This window comes from Aspergillus versicolor (genome assembly GCF_001890125.1).
Source record: "Aspergillus versicolor CBS 583.65 unplaced genomic scaffold ASPVEscaffold_4, whole genome shotgun sequence".
Lineage (NCBI taxonomy): Eukaryota > Fungi > Ascomycota > Eurotiomycetes > Eurotiales > Aspergillaceae > Aspergillus > Aspergillus versicolor.
The window spans coordinates 581,396-600,386 of NW_024467527.1; the positions used below are offsets into that span (position 1 = coordinate 581,396).

Genomic DNA, 18,991 nt, shown 5'->3' on the forward strand with positions numbered 1-18,991 from the left:
GACTAAAGGACTTGTTGTATGATCCCTCGCCTATCTTCTCCATGCGGACACAGGGCCCTGCCGAGGATTCCATCGCGACTTTTTGCAGCTTAGCAATGTTGAACTCGCTATAATTCTCTTGGAGCTACTGCTCTTCGCTCCATACCCATCGTCCGCTTGTGTATCTAAAGAAATCCTGAGCGTCTCCGACAATAGTGGCCAACGAGGAATCAGGTTGATCATTGGAATAGTATCCCTCGGGTAAAAGAAGCCCAGCCCTTCCATTGATCATTGGCAAGGAAACTCGGATTTTGAGCGAATGACACAAAAGCACAGACATGAGGGTTGCGGAGTCCGTTCATTGTGTAGGATCGAAGTAGTGGTGAGAGGAGGCTTGGCTTGGACTCCGTGTAGGACAAAGCAACAACAATCACACTCCCTGCAAATGACTCGGACTTCCCTCACAAGGAGCCGCGGCTCTCCCCTCAATCTATCCTCAGAATCAAACCGATTAACCTAATGCACTTGGTATTCACTACAAATCAGAACCTATTACTGAGAGATACTTCTTATCGCGTGTGCTTATCAGCCTGGACCTCTGATTCGTCGTCCTCAATAGTAATCCAAGCTTTCCCCGGCCATGTCCAAGCCTCCGCCTGAACCTGCCCTCTTGGGCATGGTAGATGTGCAGCTGAGACTGACGGGCGGGGTACTAGTTCCCTATCGCCCAGTCCGCAAAGGCAGTATCGAAGTTATCAACGAGATGATCACGAACCGTCTCTCCCTATCGGGGACCCCCGTCTTTGGAGGAACGATGCACGACCCTGTGCTGCCCCCATATATATGCACCTGGTGTTACCCAAGCTAGGGATATGGGCAAGCTTCGCCACTCCTTGCATGATCGGACTGGCTCCCTTTTTTGAAATTTCGTGACTCGTGGCCCGAGGAGTTTGTCTGTTTGCCATTTCGATATTGATCGAAAGCGACCGCAGTTGGAGAGTTACCATGTCAGTCTCAGGCAAGATGAAGGCCGCCTCAGATGGGCTGAAGTACGACGACGCGGAGCATGACCCTGTCACCTCCGTCCTGCGTAATGGAGACGTCCCTGATTTTGACGACTCGATGGACGCCGATGAGCGGGTTATTACGGCTCTTGGATACAAACAGGAGTTCAAGCGCGAGTTCTCGCTATGGACTACATTCTGTGTCAGTTTTGCGGTATTGGGATTGCTTCCTTCGTTTGCCAGCACCATATACTACGGTAAATATTCCGGGCTTGGTGAAATACTCAACAGGGCTGACTCGTGGGCTCAGGTATGGGATATGCAGGAACCGCTGGGATGGTTTGGGGCTGGATTATAGCCATGGTATTCATCCAATGTGTTGCATTGGCCATGGCAGAACTATGCTCCGCCATGCCTACAAGGTACGTGATCCAAAACTTCCTACTGTGCGCCTCACTCGTGCTAACTTTTGCAGCGGCGGGTTGTACTATGCTGCCGCGGTACTTGCGCCCCCAGGATACGGGCCTTATGCGGCATGGATCACTGGATGGTCCAACTGGATTGGCCAGATTACTGCTGCTCCATCGGTAGACTATGCTCTCGCCGCGATGATTCTCGCTGCAGGATCCATTCAGAGCCCAGGCTATACTCCGACAAGTTGGCAGACCTTTCTTCTCACGACCCTCATCATGATAGTCCACGCTGTCATCAGCAGTATGCCAACAAAATGGGTGGCAGTGTTTAACTCTTGGGGCTCGACTCTTAACATGCTTGCGCTGGTTGCCGTCATCATCGCCATTCCTGCAGGAACCATAAACTCGCCGAAGTTTACACCGTCCAAAGAGGTGTGGGGAACAATTACCAACATGACTGACTATCCCGATGGAGTTGCAGTCCTAATGACATTTGTGGGAGTTATCTGGACAATGTCTGGCTATGATTCCCCCTTTCACCTCAGTGAAGAGTGCTCCAATGCGAATATTGCGTCTCCACGCGCAATTGTCATGACTTCGGGAGTCGGTGGGCTCATGGGTTGGTTCTTGCAATTGGTTGTAGCCTACACCGTGGTAGATATTGATGCTGTGCTGAACTCAGATCTCGGGCAGCCATGGGCGTCATATCTCTTCCAAGTCATGTCACGGAAAGGTGCGCTTTCGATTCTCTCACTAACAATTATGTGTGGCTTTTCTATGGGCCAAGGATGCATGGTAGCGGCATCTCGCGTGACGTACGCGTACGCTCGTGATGACTGCTTCCCCCTTTCGAAGTACTGGAAGCAGGTCAACGATACCACCAAGACCCCGGTAAATGCCGTCATTTTAAATGCCGTCTTGGGGATCCTGATGTGCCTTCTATTATTCGCCGGTGACGTTGCTATCGGTGCTCTTTTCTCCATTGGAGCTATTGCACAATTCGTTGCCTTTGCCATACCCATTGCAATCCGCGTTTTCTTCGTCGGCAACCGCTTTCGCAGAGGCCCATGGCACCTAGGACCGCTCAGCCCGTGGATCGGTGGGTTTGGAGTAGGGTTCGTTTTTCTCATGGTGCCAATCCTGTGCCTACCAGCTGACACGGGCTCAAACCTGACGCCGGATCTGATGAATTGGACTTGCTTGGTCTGGGGAGGGCCGATGCTCGCAGTAAGCATTTGGTGGGTGGTTGATGCGCACAAATGGTTCAAGGGCCCAAAGGTCAACGTGGAGCATGCTATACACGGAAATATAGTCGATATTATTGACGGAGAGCAGGAGCAAAATGCTGCTACACTACCTGATGCATCGACAGATCAGTCGGGCCGTTCATCACCCAAGCTTTAGCTTTTTGTTTGATAAGTGTTATTATACATTGTTTTCAGTATTTTGAACAATAGTGCTCTTGCATTAACTTGTTTGGTAGTTAACTACTACCCTTCTCGCATTTTGAGCCCTAACTGTGTGCATTTTACTGTAGGGATTTGACCCATGACTATTCCAATTATTTGTATCCAAAGAACTATTTATCGTTGTATTATCTGTTCTGGCAGCCGTAAGATGGTTGGTGTTAAGAGCTTCTCGTGAGTATGGTGATAGAGAGTGAATATATATATACATAGATAAATATAATTCGCAAGTGAGATCTCTTGGACAAAGCATTATGCACTGCTAGGAAAGCGGTTGAAGTACTCCAATTTAGCATTAAATAGGCCGGGTATAGATTGTTTTTCGAATGTCACAGAATGATGTGATATCTTAACTGTTACGTGCTTTTACGGTCGATATTTCACATTTAGTGTACAGCCCAGCTTATGAGCACCAGCAGGTCCAAGAACAGTCTATGTGCTAACAAAACTTCATTGCTATTCTACAGAATAAAACACCACTCTCATACACCATCTATCTATCCATTGTCTGGCAGCGGCATCCGCACAGGGAGAGCATGGGAACGCGATAAGATAGTTGACCGACTGACGTACGCGACAAAGAGATAAAGCGTTTAGAAAGGCTGTCAAAATGGTCGAGTTAGCATTTAACCCCGAAACAAGTAGAACATTGAGGGGGAAAAGGAAGCGGGGGGCAGATAAACGTACGTTGTCCTCAGGAGCAATGGTTCGGTCAAGGTAGGTGTCGAAGAAGGGGAGCTTCTGGAGGATATCCTTGCGGACACGAGGGACCTCGCCGAAGAAGAAGAGGGCGAAGACACCAGCGCTGACACCGAAGGTAGCAGCGATGGTTCCGCTGTTGATTGAGAAATTGGGTTAGCCGGGTTCCTCCTGTTGCACAATTGATATGGAATCCGGGGAGCATTGGGCACTCACATCGTAGTGGCAGAACCGACGGTATAACCGGCGACGTGAGGAGCGACGGAGTACCTAGATGAAAAATGTCGAGTTAGCATCTATGCATCCAATGTATTCCATCAAGGTCTTAAGGGCGTCCGCCCGGCTCCGGATCTTGTGGCGTGTTGTGTATCCAATGGCCACACCGACAACACACAAGGAATGGTCAAGCCTTATACTGGTCCATTGTCTACATCGGAAGCATTCGGTCTGGGGATAGAGGAGGTAGGTGTGTCTTCGGGGGAGTCTCACTTTCCCGCGAGGGGAGACCGGACAGACTGAGCTGCGGCACGGCGGAAAGTTTGGGAGAACTATAACCGAGTCACCAGAATGTTAGCAATTTATGATACATAACGATATGCCCTCGCAATACGCACCATTTTGTGTGGTTCTTGTGGAATGGAACTTGCCAGCAGAGGACGTCAGACAATCGAGGTTGACCGGATTCGCGACAGTCGACGAAAACCGGGAGACTCTGCCGCCCGACAGCCAATCAACGGCCGCGAGATTATAAGCACGTGATCTTGGATACCGGCTCGAAATGTTTACTTCTTTACAAGTAGACGTTAGTAGACGGAGCATCTAAATGGAAAGAAAAATAATATTCATGCTTATATCGCTGTCATTCAGTAAATAGTCAAGTTTATTCAAGTATTATCAAAAAACACAGGAAGAGAAAATAAGAAGAAAAAAATAAATAAACAATGTATACTCAAAGTGCGTAACTGTACAAGGCCTCTTACGCCCCAAATCAGTCTACCTTGCCGGTTGAGCCTCCGTTTAGAAGCCCCTCCTTGCCATCAAGATGGAGAAGGCCGCCAGCATTGCCAGCAATGCCGAGAATTCCGCCACGGACTCCGCGCTTGAGCCCTCTCCCGCGGGCGACATATGTCACGCCAATAACAGACACCAGGAGGATGATGGCGAAGAGGATAGGATGGCCAGTGATGAATGTAGATGAAACGAAGAAGATTGACTCGAAAACGCCAATCGTGGATTTAGGTGTAATTTTGGGAGGATTGGCAATGACAAGAGGAATGGTCTCGAGGATGGAGGTGCGAGAAGCCATGATGGAAGCACCGCTAGAAGAGGTATCCCAATAACGTCGGTTGTCCTGATCGTTAATGATGACACGCTCTCCCTTACCCACATCGATGCCATATGTGGTTCTTAACCAACGTTCCCAGAAATCACCGTCGATCCAAGCAAACCTTACTTGTTTCTTCTCGTCTTCGCGGATGGAGACGTGCATATTCTTGGCTGCACGCAAGGCACGCTGGTCATTGCGGTCTTCCGCCTCTTCGATTCGCAGTTGTTTTGAATCACGTAGCTCCTGTCGTTCTAGCTGGAACAGCTGAACTTGTTTATCCATCCACTCGAGAGCCGCATTCTTCAGTTCGCGCTTCGACTCCTCAAACTCATTAGCGCGGCTGCGACTTAGAATACCAAGCACCACGAATTTGCCATCCATGAGTTCACGGGCGTTCAGGGCAGTGAGTTCGGGAACTATGGGGAGCCACACAGTCCGCATCCAGTTGAGAATTTGTCGAATATCCCTCATATCTTTCGGCGCTATGGGGTTGTAATAGTTCGCCCGCCCACTTCGCGCAGAAAGAAGGCGCGGCCAGGTAGAAATCCTGTATCTTTCAGCTAGAGCGGCGCTGTCTGTTTTCACTATTTTCGCATGTCCAATTAAAGGCATCGTAAGGCGTTCCATGGCCTCAAAATCTTCCGAGGTCGTTGCATGGTCATAGAAGTACAAGAAGATAACCTCTTCCTTGTCCTCCATTTCCTTGAAAGTCTCGGCATCCACATCAATCATCCCAGACCCGATTTCGACAGCTCTTTTGGCCCAGCTGACAAGATCGCCAAGGCCTCGGAGACCATTGTACTCCACTCTCTCTGTCCCGCGGAAGAAGTACATGGTTGGGAATGAGTTAACGCGGGCATCCTTGCAGAGCCTGTGTTCAACTTCACAATTCACCTCGCCAATGTTGAGGGTATGTTGCATCTCCTTGGCCATTTGCGCCCAGTTGGGGGCCAACGCTTGACAGTGGTGGCACCAGGGTGCGTAGAACTTAATAAACCATGGCTCCTTGGACGTAGTAACAAGCCTCTGGAAGCTTTCTGCGGTGAGAGGGACAGAAATTCCCTGGGGATTCACCGGCGCCTTTACCTTTGGCTTCGATTTCGGAGTTGCAGCTTTCTCAGAAGAGGGCTCTTCCGGTATTCGTTGGACAGGTTGAGTATCCTCGTCATTGTGCTTTTCACCAGCTTTGGAACCTGCTTCTGGGTTCTTATCTTTGGCGGCGGGGGCTTCCGGCTCGGCCGTCGTATCGACCCCTTTAGCACCGGGTTCAGGAAGCTTAAGGCCCTTTGCGGGGCGAGACCCAGGCCGGATTGCTTCTAACTTCTCTTCAATATATTCACTGAAGACTTCCATGTCTTTCCTTTTCAGATCTCGCTCAACTTGCTCAACTTGCTGCCCATCATGATAGAAGGAGAATGTCGGCCACTGCAATACATCCAGCTTTTTGCAGAAATCGCCATATGCCAGACAGTTCATCGACGCAAAATGGAAGTTGTAGAAACGCTCAAACGAGTTCAAAGATCCGGTGTCAGATGATTGAGTGGAGGCTAGCGGGTTGGACGTCTATCCCTGGTTAGCTAAGGCTGTGAAAAGCATAAATACATATCTAGACACTCACATAGTAAAACTCGTATAGAGTCTGCCACGTAGGGGCAATTTTATTGCAGTGGGGGCACGAGGGCGAATACTGCTTGATGAACCTGTCGACATATTAGAACGTGGACCAATATAAGCTAGATGCGGAAGTTGAGAATGGCGACAAACCAGTATCCATCCTTGACCGTTTCATCAAAGTTATCAGGAGTAAGCTCCTTCATAGGCGGAACCTCAATGCCATTGAAAAATGTGGTTGCCGAAGCCGAGTTGTCAGACTCAGATCTTTTCACCAGACGTTTCGCCGAGATGGTTTGGTCAGGAGTGGCGAAGGTGGGAAGCGCGAAGAGCGAGATTAATGACCATGTCAAAAGAGACGAGCGCATTTTGGCGATGGTTCAAGGCTCGACGCCTTGGTGGTGTGTATAATTATAACGAGAGTTTGGGAAGGGGAGCGAGTCTAGGTTGAATCAAAGGTGGCACATTCGGGGACGAAGATCAGAGGCGGGTTGATTAAGAGGATAAGCGCCGTACAACCGTGACGTAGGGGCAGATAGGCGTCAATTAATAAAGAAAGAGCCTATAATGTCGAGAAATCTGCGGTGTCACCCGCACGCCCTCAGACAAAAGACTTAAAAGAGGGTCTAGGATAAACAGGAGTGAGGCTGTCTCCTTGACGGGATCCAGCAGAAGAGTGACTGTTGAAGCCTTACTGCCTCAGGCTGCAACACGCTAGTTTCTCCGCCTCCCGATGGAACCTCAACCTGGGCCGATTCACCACATCCTGTGTGTCCCAGCTGCAAGAGAGAACCCCGTCGGCTTTCCTTTTGGGTCAATTCCTTTTCTCTGCCTCACAACCCTTAGGTCACAATGCGATCTACACTTCGGCTGCTGGCCAGCGTCAAACCGGCCCGGTATTTGGAGCCTTTCGCTCCGACCGGTTTGACTGGTCTGCAGACACACCCAAGCCCTCGTCCCACCCTGATCTACCTCTACACATCGACGCTGCAGAAACTAAAGGCTTTCCCTGAATCTTCAGTCTATCGCCAGTCCACTGAAGCATTGACCCGCCAGCGCCTGCAAATTATCGAGTCCACGAAGCCGCCCGGATTTGACGCTTGGTTGGAGCGCGTTAGGAAGACCGTGGGTGCCGAGCCTGAGCGATTCGTATCCCTTCGCCAGGCAGATGGAACTTACGCCGGTGCTTTGCGCGATGACAACAGCGATAACCCTCGCGGAGAGGAATGGGATGGAGAACAGTTGGAACCAACCACCGAGGGCCCTGCTCGTACACCGGAACAACAGGCCCGCTGGGAGAAAGACATGGAGGAGGGTACCTCCGCTGCTTCAGAAGCGGATTCGGATTTCCACAACCTCCAGATGAAGTGGGAGAATGAGCCTGCCCTGGAGGCTGAGCAGTACGTTGGCCCACTTTATCCGGCTTATAGCGAACAGTATGCTGATGAAATATTTGTAGGGTTTCCGAAATTGAGAAGCAAATTGGCGCAGGCCTCATTGAGGAGGTTATTCAAGTGGCCGAGGGTGAGCTGAAACTGGTGGATGCGCTGTACAAGTCCAAGGCGTAAGTTTCCGATACGCTTCCTCATTGGAACCATTACATTTAACTGACATATCTGCAGCTGGGAGGAGCTGGAAGAGAAACCTAGACCCGGACAGTGGACTTACTTTGAACGCAAGTAAACGGTCGTTGCTACAATGGATGATTGATAGAACCTCGAATTACCTGTACTTATTAGCCGACGCCGGCCATCCGGCTGGGCGCTTCTGTGACAATTACATCTTCCATGGTTGCATAGATTCCTTATTTCATTTAATGTGTCTTGTTCCTTTTCCCTCTCGCTGTCCATCTCTTACTGGGTTGCCCGGTTGTATTGTTGTATACTTTGCGTGGCTCAGGTGACCGGGGAGGGCCAATGACTTTGCACCGGGATCCTAGGATAAACGCTAGATCCACCATAGAAAAAGATAAACCCAATCAACTCGAGAATAATAATTAGGAATCATCGCCGCAGCTCTTGGATATACGTGGGCGTTGGTGATGGTCCAGAACCGCAGGCGGTGAAAGGAGCATCGCTAGCCAACCAACTGCGGATGGACGAGCTGGCGGGATTATTGCCGTCTCCTTGTGGACACATCGCTGAACTCCCATTCACCTCCCTAAGGCCATTCCCCTCGGCTCTTTTCCTTTGTGTCTATAACTTGCTGTTAAACTAGACTTCCATAGGAAGCTCTCTGAAATCCCGGGCTGGGCTGTCTGAACGGCTCGTGGCCTGGTTCCCCTCCCTCATCGATCATCTCCGACGCCGCACATAGTCGCGATTCTCCTTTCCCCCACCCAACATGAGATTGGATATCAAGGTATGATTTCTGACTCGGAACCTGTGATTTGAAAGCACTATACGATCGGCGCAGCGCTGGACGTATCACTCGCAATTGGAGGCTGGTTGCTGACTGAGACCTGAATCCAGAGACAACTCTTTGCTCGCTCGGAGCGAGTGAAGGGCATTGACTTTCACCCTACAGAGCCATGGGTAAGTGTCCATCGAATATCGCAGGGCTGTCAACATACTGACTTTATTTTAGATTCTGACAACGCTATACAGCGGTTCGTGAACAGATTGCTGGATGGATGGGTTGTTGTATATGCTAATTTCGACTTGTAGGTCACGTATACATATGGTCTTACGAGACCCAGGTAAGCAATTTGCCAGAAAGATTATCCCTCGAAAATAAACTGAACAATTCCTTTTTAGTCGATTATTAAAACCTTCGAACTCACCGATGTCCCTGTCCGTGCTGGGCGATTTATCGCTAGAAAGAACTGGATCGTCTGTGGTTCAGATGATTTCCAGCTTCGTATTTACAACTACAACACCTCCGAGAAAATTGCTTCATTTGAGGCGCACCCAGATTACATCCGCTCCATCGCCGTCCACCCAACCCAGCCGTTTGTACTTACCGCTTCCGATGACATGACAATTAAGCTTTGGGACTGGGAGAAGGGATGGAAATGTGTCCAGGTTTATGAGGGCCATAGCCATTATGTGATGGGTCTATCTATCAACCCCAAGGACACGAACACATTCGCCTCGGCATGTTTGGATCGGACCGTTAAGATTTGGAGCTTAGGTTCACCGCACGCCAATTTTACATTGGAAGCCCACGAAACAAAGGGTGTCAACCATGTCGACTACTACCCCCAGGCGGATAAGCCTTATCTCCTAACTACTTCCGATGATAAGACTGTGAAGGTCTGGGATTACACCACGAAGGCGCTCATTGCGACTCTCGAAGGACACACAAGCAACGTTTCCTTCGCTTGCTACCACCCGGAACTGCCAGTTATTATCTCTGGTTCTGAAGATGGAACTATCAAGATTTGGCACGCCAACACATATAGACTGGAGCAATCTCTGAGTTATGGTCTAGAAAGAGCATGGTGTGTTTCTTACCAACGGGGCAAACAAGGTGTTGCGTTGGGTTTCGATGATGGTGCTGTTGTAGTGAAGATGGGCCGAGAGGAGCCGGCTGTTTCCATGGATGGGTCAGGAAAGATCGTTTGGGCGCGACACAATGAAGTTGTTTCTACGGTCATCAAGGGTGGTGACGCTAGTGTCAAAGACGGAGCGCCGATTTCTCTTCCGACCAAGGAGCTGGGTTCATGCGAAGTTTACCCCCAAACTTTGTCGCATTCACCTAATGGGCGCTTTGTCTCCGTCTGTGGAGATGGCGAATATATTATCTATACCGCCCTTGCCTGGAGAAACAAGGCCTTTGGCCAAGCTCTGGACTTTGCTTGGGGTTCAAAAGACAACAGTAACGACTACGCTATTCGGGAGTCGCCTACCAGTGTCAAAATATTCAAGAATTTCAAGGAGGTCAGTGGTGGCCTGGATGTAGGCTTCCAGGCCGAAGGCCTTACAGGGGGTGTTCTACTTGGTGTTAGAGGACAGGGAGGAATTGGTATGTTCAATTGGGAAACTGGAAACCTGGTTCGACGAATCGAGGTCGAGCCGAGAGCTGTAAGGAAATCCATAGATATTCTCATCCAAATTCCGCGGGCTAATTACTCGACATAGGTCTACTGGTCCGAGTCTGGAGAGCTGGTTACCCTTGCTTGCGAGGACTCATTCTATGTTCTGCGATTCTCTCGGGAGAACTATGTCAATGGGCTGAATGAGGGCGAAGCTGATGAGGACGGCGTTGAATCCGCGTTCGAAGTCGTTACCGACGTCAATGAGTCTGTCAGGACAGGCCAATGGGTCGGAGACTGCTTCATCTACACGAATTCTACGAACCGCTTGAACTACCTCGTCGGCGACCAAACATATACGGTGTCGCACTTTGACCAGCCCATGTACGTTCTTGGTTATCTGCCCCGCGATGGCCGGGTTTATGTTGCCGATAAGGATGTCAACGCCGTCTCGTTTGCCCTGTCTCTTAGTATGGTCGAATATCAAACCGTTGTGCTGCGCGGTGACATGGATCTTGCGGCGGAGCTGCTTCAAGATATCCCCAAGGACCAGATGAATAAGGTCGCACGGTTCCTTGAAGGCCAGGGGTATAAAGAAATGGCCCTGGAAGTTGCAACCGACCAGGAACACCGCTTCGAGCTCGCCCTTGCTCTCAACAACCTCGAAATTGCCCTTGATATTGCCCGTGAAGCGAATGCGGAACACAAGTGGAAGATTGTTGGTGATGCAGCCTTGTCAGGATGGAATCTGTCTCTCGCTCAAGAATGTTTCGTTAATGCCAAAGATGTTGGTTCCCTCCTACTTTTACACACTGCTAGCGGCGACCAAGAGGGTCTACGAACGCTCGCCGCGCAGGCCTCGGAGGCCGGTCTCCACAATGTTGCGTTCTCTACTCTTTGGTCTCTCGGAGATGTTGATGGCTGTATCGACCTGCTTGTCCGCACCAACCGCATCGCTGAGTCCGTTCTCTTTTCTCAGACTTACAAGCCTTCTCGAGCATCCGAGCTTGTGATCAAGTGGAAGGAGTCATTGGAGCAATCTGGGAAGGCAAAGATCTCCCGACTCATCGGTGTCCCGCCAGGTGCACCCGATGTTACAGCCGATGATGACTTGTTCCCCGAATGGGACGAGTATCTCCGTCTAGAGAAGGAGGGTGTTGTTGCCGAGCCAGCATCATCGGGGTCCCTGATTGATGTTGACGAAGGAGAGGCCGAGCCTGAGACGAACGCTTCGCAGGAGGTAGAGGCAGAGGCTTAAGCACCTCCTAGTTTCAAGTGCCGGTAGGATCTAATGTGGGCATGATTATTTACACAGTTATGTGGGTTGCCTAGACGAGAAAGTGATGGGCTTTCAGAAGACAAAGAAATAACAACATGGTGTTTTGAAATGTTAATACGCAGCTATAAAATTCGCCCCGGGGAGCGTATGGTTTTTTGTATCTGCTTTTCTCAAACCCCCTTCGACTACTTTTATATCTATTTGTTTCAATCTAGAATTATGTTATACTTACAGTGCTTCTACGCTCTCCTGATTCCCATGGGCCCTTGCGTATCATTCTTAGTAGCGATTCAGCCTGGGGCTAGTTGAGTGTACCTTTCTTGCAGCCTCTGCTCCTTTAGTTCCATCATCGGCTTAGTTCTGGTAGAAGAGAATGACTGGGGCACAAGGCTGTGAAGTCGGCAGAAATCCCGCTTTTCAACATGGCAGCCGACTCTCGAGATGAGGAACCCGTCAAGTGCCAAGGTAGATATCTTGGATCATGCTGGATCGAAGCCGAAACAGGTGCGTTTCAGGAAGGCATATGGAGTTGATATTGGTGTAATAGGCCCATGTCCCGCTCACTGTGGGAAAGGCTTTCCGACGCAATGCAATTGCACCCGTGATTGGCATTTGACACTGTAGTTGACGCAGCAAGAGTGAATGTGCATATCTTCCATATCGAGCAGCAGCAATGAGTACGCTTTTAGTGATCGGAAGGTCCGGGGCAGGCTGATCTAGAAGGAGTGATAACATCTTGCAGGTTCCCCATCTCTCCCCTGCGGCCGCACATAGAATATTTTCCGAGATCGACATTTTTTGTGTCACCATTTCATCCTTTATAAAAGGATGACGCAAAGCCGAAAGGATCAAGCCGACTGACTGTCAGTGGCACATCACTCTCCTTTTGACCCAAGAATAGCTGGATCACAGAATCAACCATAGTTGCTTGGTGTTGATTGGTGATGGGGGCAAGGATAATGTTGAAGTTTGGAATTTTAGATTGACTAAAATTGGGTATTCCGTTGCCTAGTACGAGTTGTATTCTCAATTCCGACTCGAAGAGTGTATATCTTCTCACTCACATGAGGGGGACTGACAGAGTTTAGTGATTGCCATCATACACAATTCGAGACTTACTAGGCCCAACCAACTACTTGGTAACTATATGTACGGCCTTACGGAAGAGAAAGATGACATGAGATGATATCAACTTATTGTTGGTCTATGAAACGTCCGCTTCAATCAACACCCATAGTTTCCGCAAATTGTTTGACCTCCTAGTGCGCTTGAAACCCGCCAGGGGAAATAAAAAAAGGACGAGAAACCGTAAAAAAAACGAAACGAGAAAAAAAAAGAGGAAATAAACCACAGGAATGGCGGTGGAACGCGGTGAGTCCACTGGATGGAACCAGAAAGCTCGAATGTGGTAAAACTCAACCCCGTAGGTAGAGCAGCCCAAGTGAATTGCTTCCCTGTAGCGAGTGGTGTGGTTCATCGATGAAACCGCGTTGGATGGATCAGACCAGCAGATCAGCGAGAAGGAAAGCACGGGTAGTCCATCTGGTAGCTTAAGGCAGGGAAGAGTGAAGTAACAGACGTGGAGAAACGTTGACCCTTCTTTCCAACGCCGGGGGATGACAAGACCGTAAACTGACGCAAAGCCCCTAGGTAGATGTGCAAAAGGCATGTGAGAAATGAACGCGTAGGGTCCTGCCTGAATGTATCTTTGATGCAAGGGTAAACAAATCGAGAAAAGACGCAACTCGCTTAAACTGAGATCACTGCCACGTACTAATCCAATCGCACAAAGATGCCCGGGGATAAAAATGGAGCCCGCGGCGGGCGGGATAACATAGAGTGGGAAAAGAGAACGAAAAAAAAAAAAGAAAGTCAGAGCTTGGCGTAGGTGGCAGGATATGCATAGGCAACAGTGAAATGTAAGGGTAGATCGGGACAAGAGATCTTTTCGTCTCAGAGCCCGTCTCGTGCGGTTGGCTAAGCATGTCCATCACTGACATTGAGAAGCGCTTTACTCAGGAATACTAGCGAAGGATGGATCCTTCACACTGCCACCTGCATCGCCGAGACCAGCAACGGGGCGGTTATAAGACCATCCCTCGAATTGTTGTTGCTGGGTTGAGGACAGCATGGGGCCGTCCACGTATGAATCTTTAGGAGCCTCAGAAGTAAACTCAGTATCAAAGTTCTTGGTGTCACGGGCATCCGCCTATATAAAGGTTAGCAAAAAGGGTTTCTTCATTATGATGAGTTGGAACTGTTGTTACGCACCACATTGGGTCGGAAGCTTGGCTCATACTTCCTCTGGAGCAGCTTACGCCAGTCAATATTGGCAAAGAAGTGGTGAGATTTGATTTCTGCGGCACCGTTGGCACCGAGTCTGCGATGGGGATCACGATCAAGAAGTCGAGTGAGAAGGTCCCGTGCGGCTGGGGGAACGATGTCGCTGCTTGGGAAGGTCAAAGGCTCCTGCAGGATTTTGCGATACATATCATTTGTGTTCTCGTCATAGAAGGGTGGAAGACCCGTCAACATCTCGTACAGAAGCACACCCAGAGTCCACCAGTCGACGGTCTTGGTGTATCCCTGGCCTAAGAGGAGTTCGGGAGCAAGATACTCTGGAGTCCCGCAGAATGCTGTGTCACGTCAGTTAATCGATTTCAAAGAATGTAGTCGGGAAGGTTTCTTACTGTTTGTTCGATCTTCATCCTTCATATCAAGTTTGCACAACCCGAAGTCGCACAAGGCAATATGACCAGTGTAGTCAAGAAGAATGTTCTCAGGCTTGAGGTCGCGGTAAATGACCTTGAAGCCATGCAAGCACTCAAGCGCGCAAAGCAGCTCGGCGGTATAGAAACGGGCACGGTTGACATCGAATCGCTGCTCTCGTTGAAGGTGATGGAACAATTCCCCACCGTTCACAAACGCAAGGACAAAATATAACTTCTCCGGGGATTGGAAGGAGAATTTGAGAGGTACGATGAACGGATTGTTGATCTGTGCAAGTACGGACCTTTCGGCAAGAGTGTGTGTGACTTCCGATCGTGAGATAATGTGTGCCTTACGAATGGTCTTGAGGGCATAGATGCGGCCGGTATCCTTCTTCCTGTAGGTCTGTTAGTATGTGAAATATTGACATATAGGTGTATGTGTTACGGGCACTTACATAACCTGCATGACCTTTCCGAAACTACCCTTACCAACAACTTTCAGCAAGTCGAAGTCCTCCAACTTCATGCTGCGGTGCTTGTTTTCGATAAAGGATACACTGATTCTGATCGAACCAGTGCCAAACTGGAGTTCAAGCCATTCGGGCCCAAGCTGTCCCAGGCTAGCCTCCTGTGCGGCATGAGCGGCAGCCGCCTTCTGGTTGTCTTTTTTGCTCAACTTAGGGTCGTCGACGTAAGGCTGAGGATCCTCGTCGAATCGCGGGTGCACCTTGACAGCACCCAGGAAGATATCGTCGTTCCGACCGGCACCTTGACGAGCACCAGGATTGCGGAGGTATAGTTGAACGTTCAAATCGGTCTTACGAGACACATCGAACTTGAATGCGGTATTGTCGCCGGCCCACAGTGGGTTTTCTGGTGTTCCTGAAACTGCATCGACGAAGACTTGATTTTTTTCGAAATCTAGTAGGGCATAAGGAAGGTATTTGGTCGAGTACCGACCGTGGATAGTCGGTGCAGCGTTGATGCCTGAGCTTGTTGATTGAGGACGGTTGTTTTGCACAAATGAACCTGCTTGCGCATGTGCGGAGTGAGAGGACGAGGAATTGGGCCGCACCCCATAGCCGTTCTGGACGTGAGAGTTGAATACCTGTTGGTAATGCTGTGGCAGAGCGAAGCTGCGGCCTTCGTGGAGAGTAACAATCAAAATGCCGGGGTTGACGGGTGCCACGGGAGGAGAGACGAGTGATTCAGAGGCGGCTTCGTGAAACGTTAGATAATCCCGGTTTCTAAAACGAGACTTGAGAACATACCGATCCCGTTGTTCGAGGTATCCGACGACACTCTCGGAGTCTGCGATGGGGCCGGTGTTTCCTCTCCGGATTCACCCTTGATAGTAGATGTGGAGGAGGAGCGCGTGAAACTTTGTGTTAAAGGAGCAAGGTGTGTCTCCTTGAGTTCTGGATTGGTAGAAACGGTGAGGTTAGTTGTCTGACCCACGAAAAAGGGGAGAGTTTGGGGAGGTTTGGGAGACCAACTAAACATACTTTTGGTGATTTTCCAGGACATGGTGAAGGGGCGGTCTGGTGTTTTGTGGGAGGAGGGGGTTCGGTTCGTCGGTCCTGGATAGAAACGAGTCGTCGTGGGCGTCCCGGGCAGGATCGATCGCAAGCCTCGGGGTGAAAAGGAAAGCGAGAGAGCGGAGTCGGTCGGCTGAAAAGAGGACGAAAAGGAGACTCGAGATCGAGACTAAAGGGAGGCACCTCTTCGGCGCTGACAGTTGACAAGAAAATGAGGAGATGCAAGACCGCCACAGCCACAGCAATCAGCAGTACGGAGTGACACGCCGACAGGGACGATCAGGATCTCGGGATGAGCGATTGAGACCCAACAGGGTGTGTGAGAGAAAGACAATTCCGAGTATTTGGACCGGGAAGAGATGAGCCAAAGATACTTGGAGCCTAGAAAACCATATCTAGGCCTGGAGCCAAGGGGGCAGGAGGTGTGAAGGAACGGAGTAACACTGACTGATCAATTGGTGAGGTGTGTTGAATAGTCGTGATGGAGGCTGAAGAGGGGAAATCGACGGCTTTCCCGAATGGGAGCGAAGAAAGAGGGGGGAAACGCAAAGGAGGGACGCCAATGATTGGGTCGTGGGGAATGTTGCCTGAGTCTGGGAGGCGACATTGGCCTTGTTTTCAAGGCATAATGGTGCCACAGGGGCTGTGCCCGATGTGCCAAGAGCAATAGCTGGTGCACAGCCACTCGCCTACCAGACGTCGCCCGCCATGATTGAGTGCTGGTTGATGCCAGGGCGAACAGACTCGACCCGCGAACACGGATTATCAACATCATTATTCGAGACCACTAACACCGCAATTATTCGAGTCACCCAACCCTCGGCCACAGGATTCCATTTTGGCGATCAATCCCAGCCCTACGAACCATCACAGACCTCCTGCATCTCCACTTAGTCAGCTGCGGAGACATCAAGCATCCCTTTATCTGGACGACACCTGCGACCATCGCATCCATTATTCCGCTGAGTTCATCGGAATTGCCCTCTATCCTTCCTGGAGGGCACTCACTTCTTGTCGAAACGGCTAAGGATAACGCGGAGGATGAAAGGGCCCCGGGATCGATGGGTGTAATACGAAAGAAGACCGCTGCGCGCGGTACAGAAGCTGGCACCAAGTATCATTGCGATGTCTGCTCTGTGGACGTGACTTCAACTGTGAGATGGCCCTCAATGTGATTTAAAATGCGGCCATTGTTTGGTCCTTTCCCGGTCCCGTATCCCTTGCTAACCCCATCCCGCACATTAGGTTCGCATATCATGCGCACACCCCGCCTGCAATGAATACGATCTTTGTGTACCATGTTTCGCCGCCGGAGAAAAATCCAAAAGCCATGATCCCCAAACGCACCCGTTCCAAGTGATAGAACAAAATTCTGTCCCTATCTTTCAAGAAGATTGGGGTGCGGACGAGGAGTTGTTGTTGTTGGAAGGTGCCGAGATATACGGATTGGGCTCGTGGGCTGATATCGCGGATCATATTGGTGGCTATCGAACAAAGGATGAAGTGCGAGATCACTACTTGGGCACATATGTTGACAGCCCCAACTTCCCACTGCCAGAACGCGCCGACCCCGAGGATACGCGTCTCCAGGACTCGATTTCGAAGGAAGAGTTCCAATCTCGGAAAAAACGGCGTATCGAGGAGCGTAAGGATGCTGCCAAGGCGGCTGCTCCCACTACACCCAAACAAAAACCGACGGCTAGTGTGCCGGCTTGTCACGAGGTACAGGGTTACATGCCTGGGCGACTGGAATTCGAGACGGAGTTTATGAATGATGCGGAGGAGGCTGTACAACATATGACCTTTGAACCCGGCGCTGGCGATGCCCCCAATGGTGAGACAGATGCAGAGATGGAGTTGAAGATGACCGTCTTCGATATATACAACACTCGCCTCACGGCACGGACAGAGCGCAAGAAAATTATATTCGAGCATAACCTCCTTGATTATCGCAAGAACACAGCATTAGAGAAAAAGCGAACGAAGGAGGAGCGGGATCTACTGACCAAGGCCAAACCCTTCGCGCGAATGATGAACCGCGACGATTTCGAAGAATTCAACAAGGGGTTAGAGTACGAGCACAATCTCCGGCTGGCAATCTCACAATTACAGGAATGGCGTCAGAATGGGATCGGGGACCTCAAGGGTGGAGAGAAGTATGAGCAGGAGAAGCAGCAACGTCAAGCGCGACTTATGCCCCAGGGCTCATTCGAACGATTTGCCAGCACCCGTCCGAAACAGAATCAGCAGCCGGAGCAGCCCACTGCCGCCAACCAGCTAACGACACCCGAACTTCCGTTGCGCTTGCAACAAGCCGCTGGCACTCCCAAGGCGCCGGAAGCCAACGTTCCTATGAATGATTTTGACCGCGCCTTTGCCGCAAATGGGGACAGCGCGGCTACACCTCAGCCGACAAAAACTAAGTTTGTTATCCAGCCACTGAACGGCGTAATTCCCTGGAAGCTGGAGAATGAAGGTGCACCGGACCTCCACCTGTTGACCAAGGAAGAGGTGGAGCTCTGCGACATCCTTCATATCCAGCCTAAGCCGTACTTGGTAATCAAAGAGACACTACTGAAGGAATCGATGAAGTCTGGTGGAAGTCTGAAAAAGAAGGATGCACGGACTATCTGCAAGGTATGTTCACAAATACGTAGAGTTTCATGATAGCACCGCATTACTAACAACTCTCCCTATGCAGATTGACAGTACGAAATCAAGTCGGATATTCGATTTTATGGTGCATAGCGGATGGATAAACAAGGGATAGGTGCTATTTGGCTTAGTTTTCATTTTTGATATTATTACCAGATTTTTCGCCTGGCTATATTGTACATACGGCAACGGAGAGAGCGCGGAGTGGGAGTTGTGGGCGTTGAAACACGAATTGTTACGATATCAGTTACGATATCACTAAGCACGGCTGGAGACGCTTTGGTAGTATTAAGTTAGCTCTTAATACGAATCTCACCTTGACTATTGAATACT

General features: G+C 50.1%; 9 protein-coding genes across 9 annotated transcripts; 5 read left to right on the forward strand and 4 right to left on the reverse strand.

The window, feature by feature from the left end:
- Window positions 1-984: 984 nt before the first annotated feature.
- Window positions 985-2,800, forward strand: ASPVEDRAFT_52209 (amino acid permease; the record flags this gene model as incomplete). The annotated part of the gene is made up of 3 exons (XM_040814602.1): window positions 985-1,240; window positions 1,294-1,405; window positions 1,459-2,800. 3 exons carry the CDS (start codon window positions 985-987, stop codon window positions 2,798-2,800), a joined length of 1,710 nt encoding a protein of 569 aa, XP_040666969.1.
- A 335-nt stretch (window positions 2,801-3,135) lies between these two features.
- ASPVEDRAFT_40764 (uncharacterized protein) lies at window positions 3,136-3,464 on the forward strand. The gene has a single exon (XM_040812203.1). It carries the CDS (start codon window positions 3,268-3,270, stop codon window positions 3,448-3,450), a length of 183 nt encoding a protein of 60 aa, XP_040666970.1. The 5' UTR covers window positions 3,136-3,267; the 3' UTR covers window positions 3,451-3,464.
- On the reverse strand, window positions 3,345-4,202 carry ASPVEDRAFT_40765 (cytochrome b-c1 complex subunit 10). Its single transcript, XM_040812204.1, has 4 exons — window positions 4,176-4,202; window positions 3,778-4,109; window positions 3,550-3,697; window positions 3,345-3,464 (listed from the first exon to the last, which is right to left on the reverse strand). The coding sequence occupies exons 2-4, from the start codon at window positions 3,855-3,857 to the stop codon at window positions 3,456-3,458; spliced, it is 237 nt and encodes a 78-aa protein (XP_040666971.1). The 5' UTR covers window positions 3,858-4,109; window positions 4,176-4,202; the 3' UTR covers window positions 3,345-3,455.
- Window positions 4,203-4,386: 184 nt separating this feature from the next.
- Window positions 4,387-7,016, reverse strand: ASPVEDRAFT_61682 (putative disulfide isomerase). The gene is made up of 3 exons (XM_040815578.1): window positions 6,653-7,016; window positions 6,507-6,588; window positions 4,387-6,451 (listed from the first exon to the last, which is right to left on the reverse strand). The coding sequence occupies exons 1-3, from the start codon at window positions 6,865-6,867 to the stop codon at window positions 4,550-4,552; spliced, it is 2,199 nt and encodes a 732-aa protein (XP_040666972.1). The 5' UTR covers window positions 6,868-7,016; the 3' UTR covers window positions 4,387-4,549.
- A 161-nt stretch (window positions 7,017-7,177) lies between these two features.
- Window positions 7,178-8,510, forward strand: ASPVEDRAFT_40767 (complex I NDUFA5 subunit family protein). The gene is made up of 3 exons (XM_040812205.1): window positions 7,178-7,899; window positions 7,959-8,063; window positions 8,122-8,510. The coding sequence occupies exons 1-3, from the start codon at window positions 7,352-7,354 to the stop codon at window positions 8,180-8,182; spliced, it is 714 nt and encodes a 237-aa protein (XP_040666973.1). The 5' UTR covers window positions 7,178-7,351; the 3' UTR covers window positions 8,183-8,510.
- A 114-nt stretch (window positions 8,511-8,624) lies between these two features.
- On the forward strand, window positions 8,625-12,198 carry ASPVEDRAFT_150068 (coatomer subunit beta'). The gene is made up of 6 exons (XM_040808222.1): window positions 8,625-8,860; window positions 8,971-9,033; window positions 9,086-9,107; window positions 9,166-9,197; window positions 9,256-10,524; window positions 10,582-12,198. The coding sequence occupies exons 1-6, from the start codon at window positions 8,843-8,845 to the stop codon at window positions 11,731-11,733; spliced, it is 2,556 nt and encodes an 851-aa protein (XP_040666974.1). The 5' UTR covers window positions 8,625-8,842; the 3' UTR covers window positions 11,734-12,198.
- A 540-nt stretch (window positions 12,199-12,738) lies between these two features.
- On the reverse strand, window positions 12,739-13,709 carry ASPVEDRAFT_623368 (uncharacterized protein). The gene is made up of 2 exons (XM_040815610.1): window positions 12,874-13,709; window positions 12,739-12,828 (listed from the first exon to the last, which is right to left on the reverse strand). Exon 1 carries the CDS (start codon window positions 13,421-13,423, stop codon window positions 12,959-12,961), a length of 465 nt encoding a protein of 154 aa, XP_040666975.1. The 5' UTR covers window positions 13,424-13,709; the 3' UTR covers window positions 12,739-12,828; window positions 12,874-12,958.
- A 56-nt stretch (window positions 13,710-13,765) lies between these two features.
- On the reverse strand, window positions 13,766-15,992 carry ASPVEDRAFT_130775 (serine/threonine-protein kinase; the record flags this gene model as incomplete). Its single annotated transcript, XM_040806755.1, has 6 exons — window positions 13,766-13,963; window positions 14,026-14,390; window positions 14,445-14,860; window positions 14,921-15,683; window positions 15,737-15,883; window positions 15,971-15,992. 6 exons carry the CDS (start codon window positions 15,990-15,992, stop codon window positions 13,766-13,768), a joined length of 1,911 nt encoding a protein of 636 aa, XP_040666976.1.
- Window positions 15,993-17,064: 1,072 nt separating this feature from the next.
- Window positions 17,065-18,773, forward strand: adaB (chromatin-binding transcription regulator ADA2; the record flags this gene model as incomplete). Its single annotated transcript, XM_040810060.1, has 3 exons — window positions 17,065-17,157; window positions 17,249-18,640; window positions 18,705-18,773. 3 exons carry the CDS (start codon window positions 17,065-17,067, stop codon window positions 18,771-18,773), a joined length of 1,554 nt encoding a protein of 517 aa, XP_040666977.1.
- Window positions 18,774-18,991: the final 218 nt, after the last annotated feature.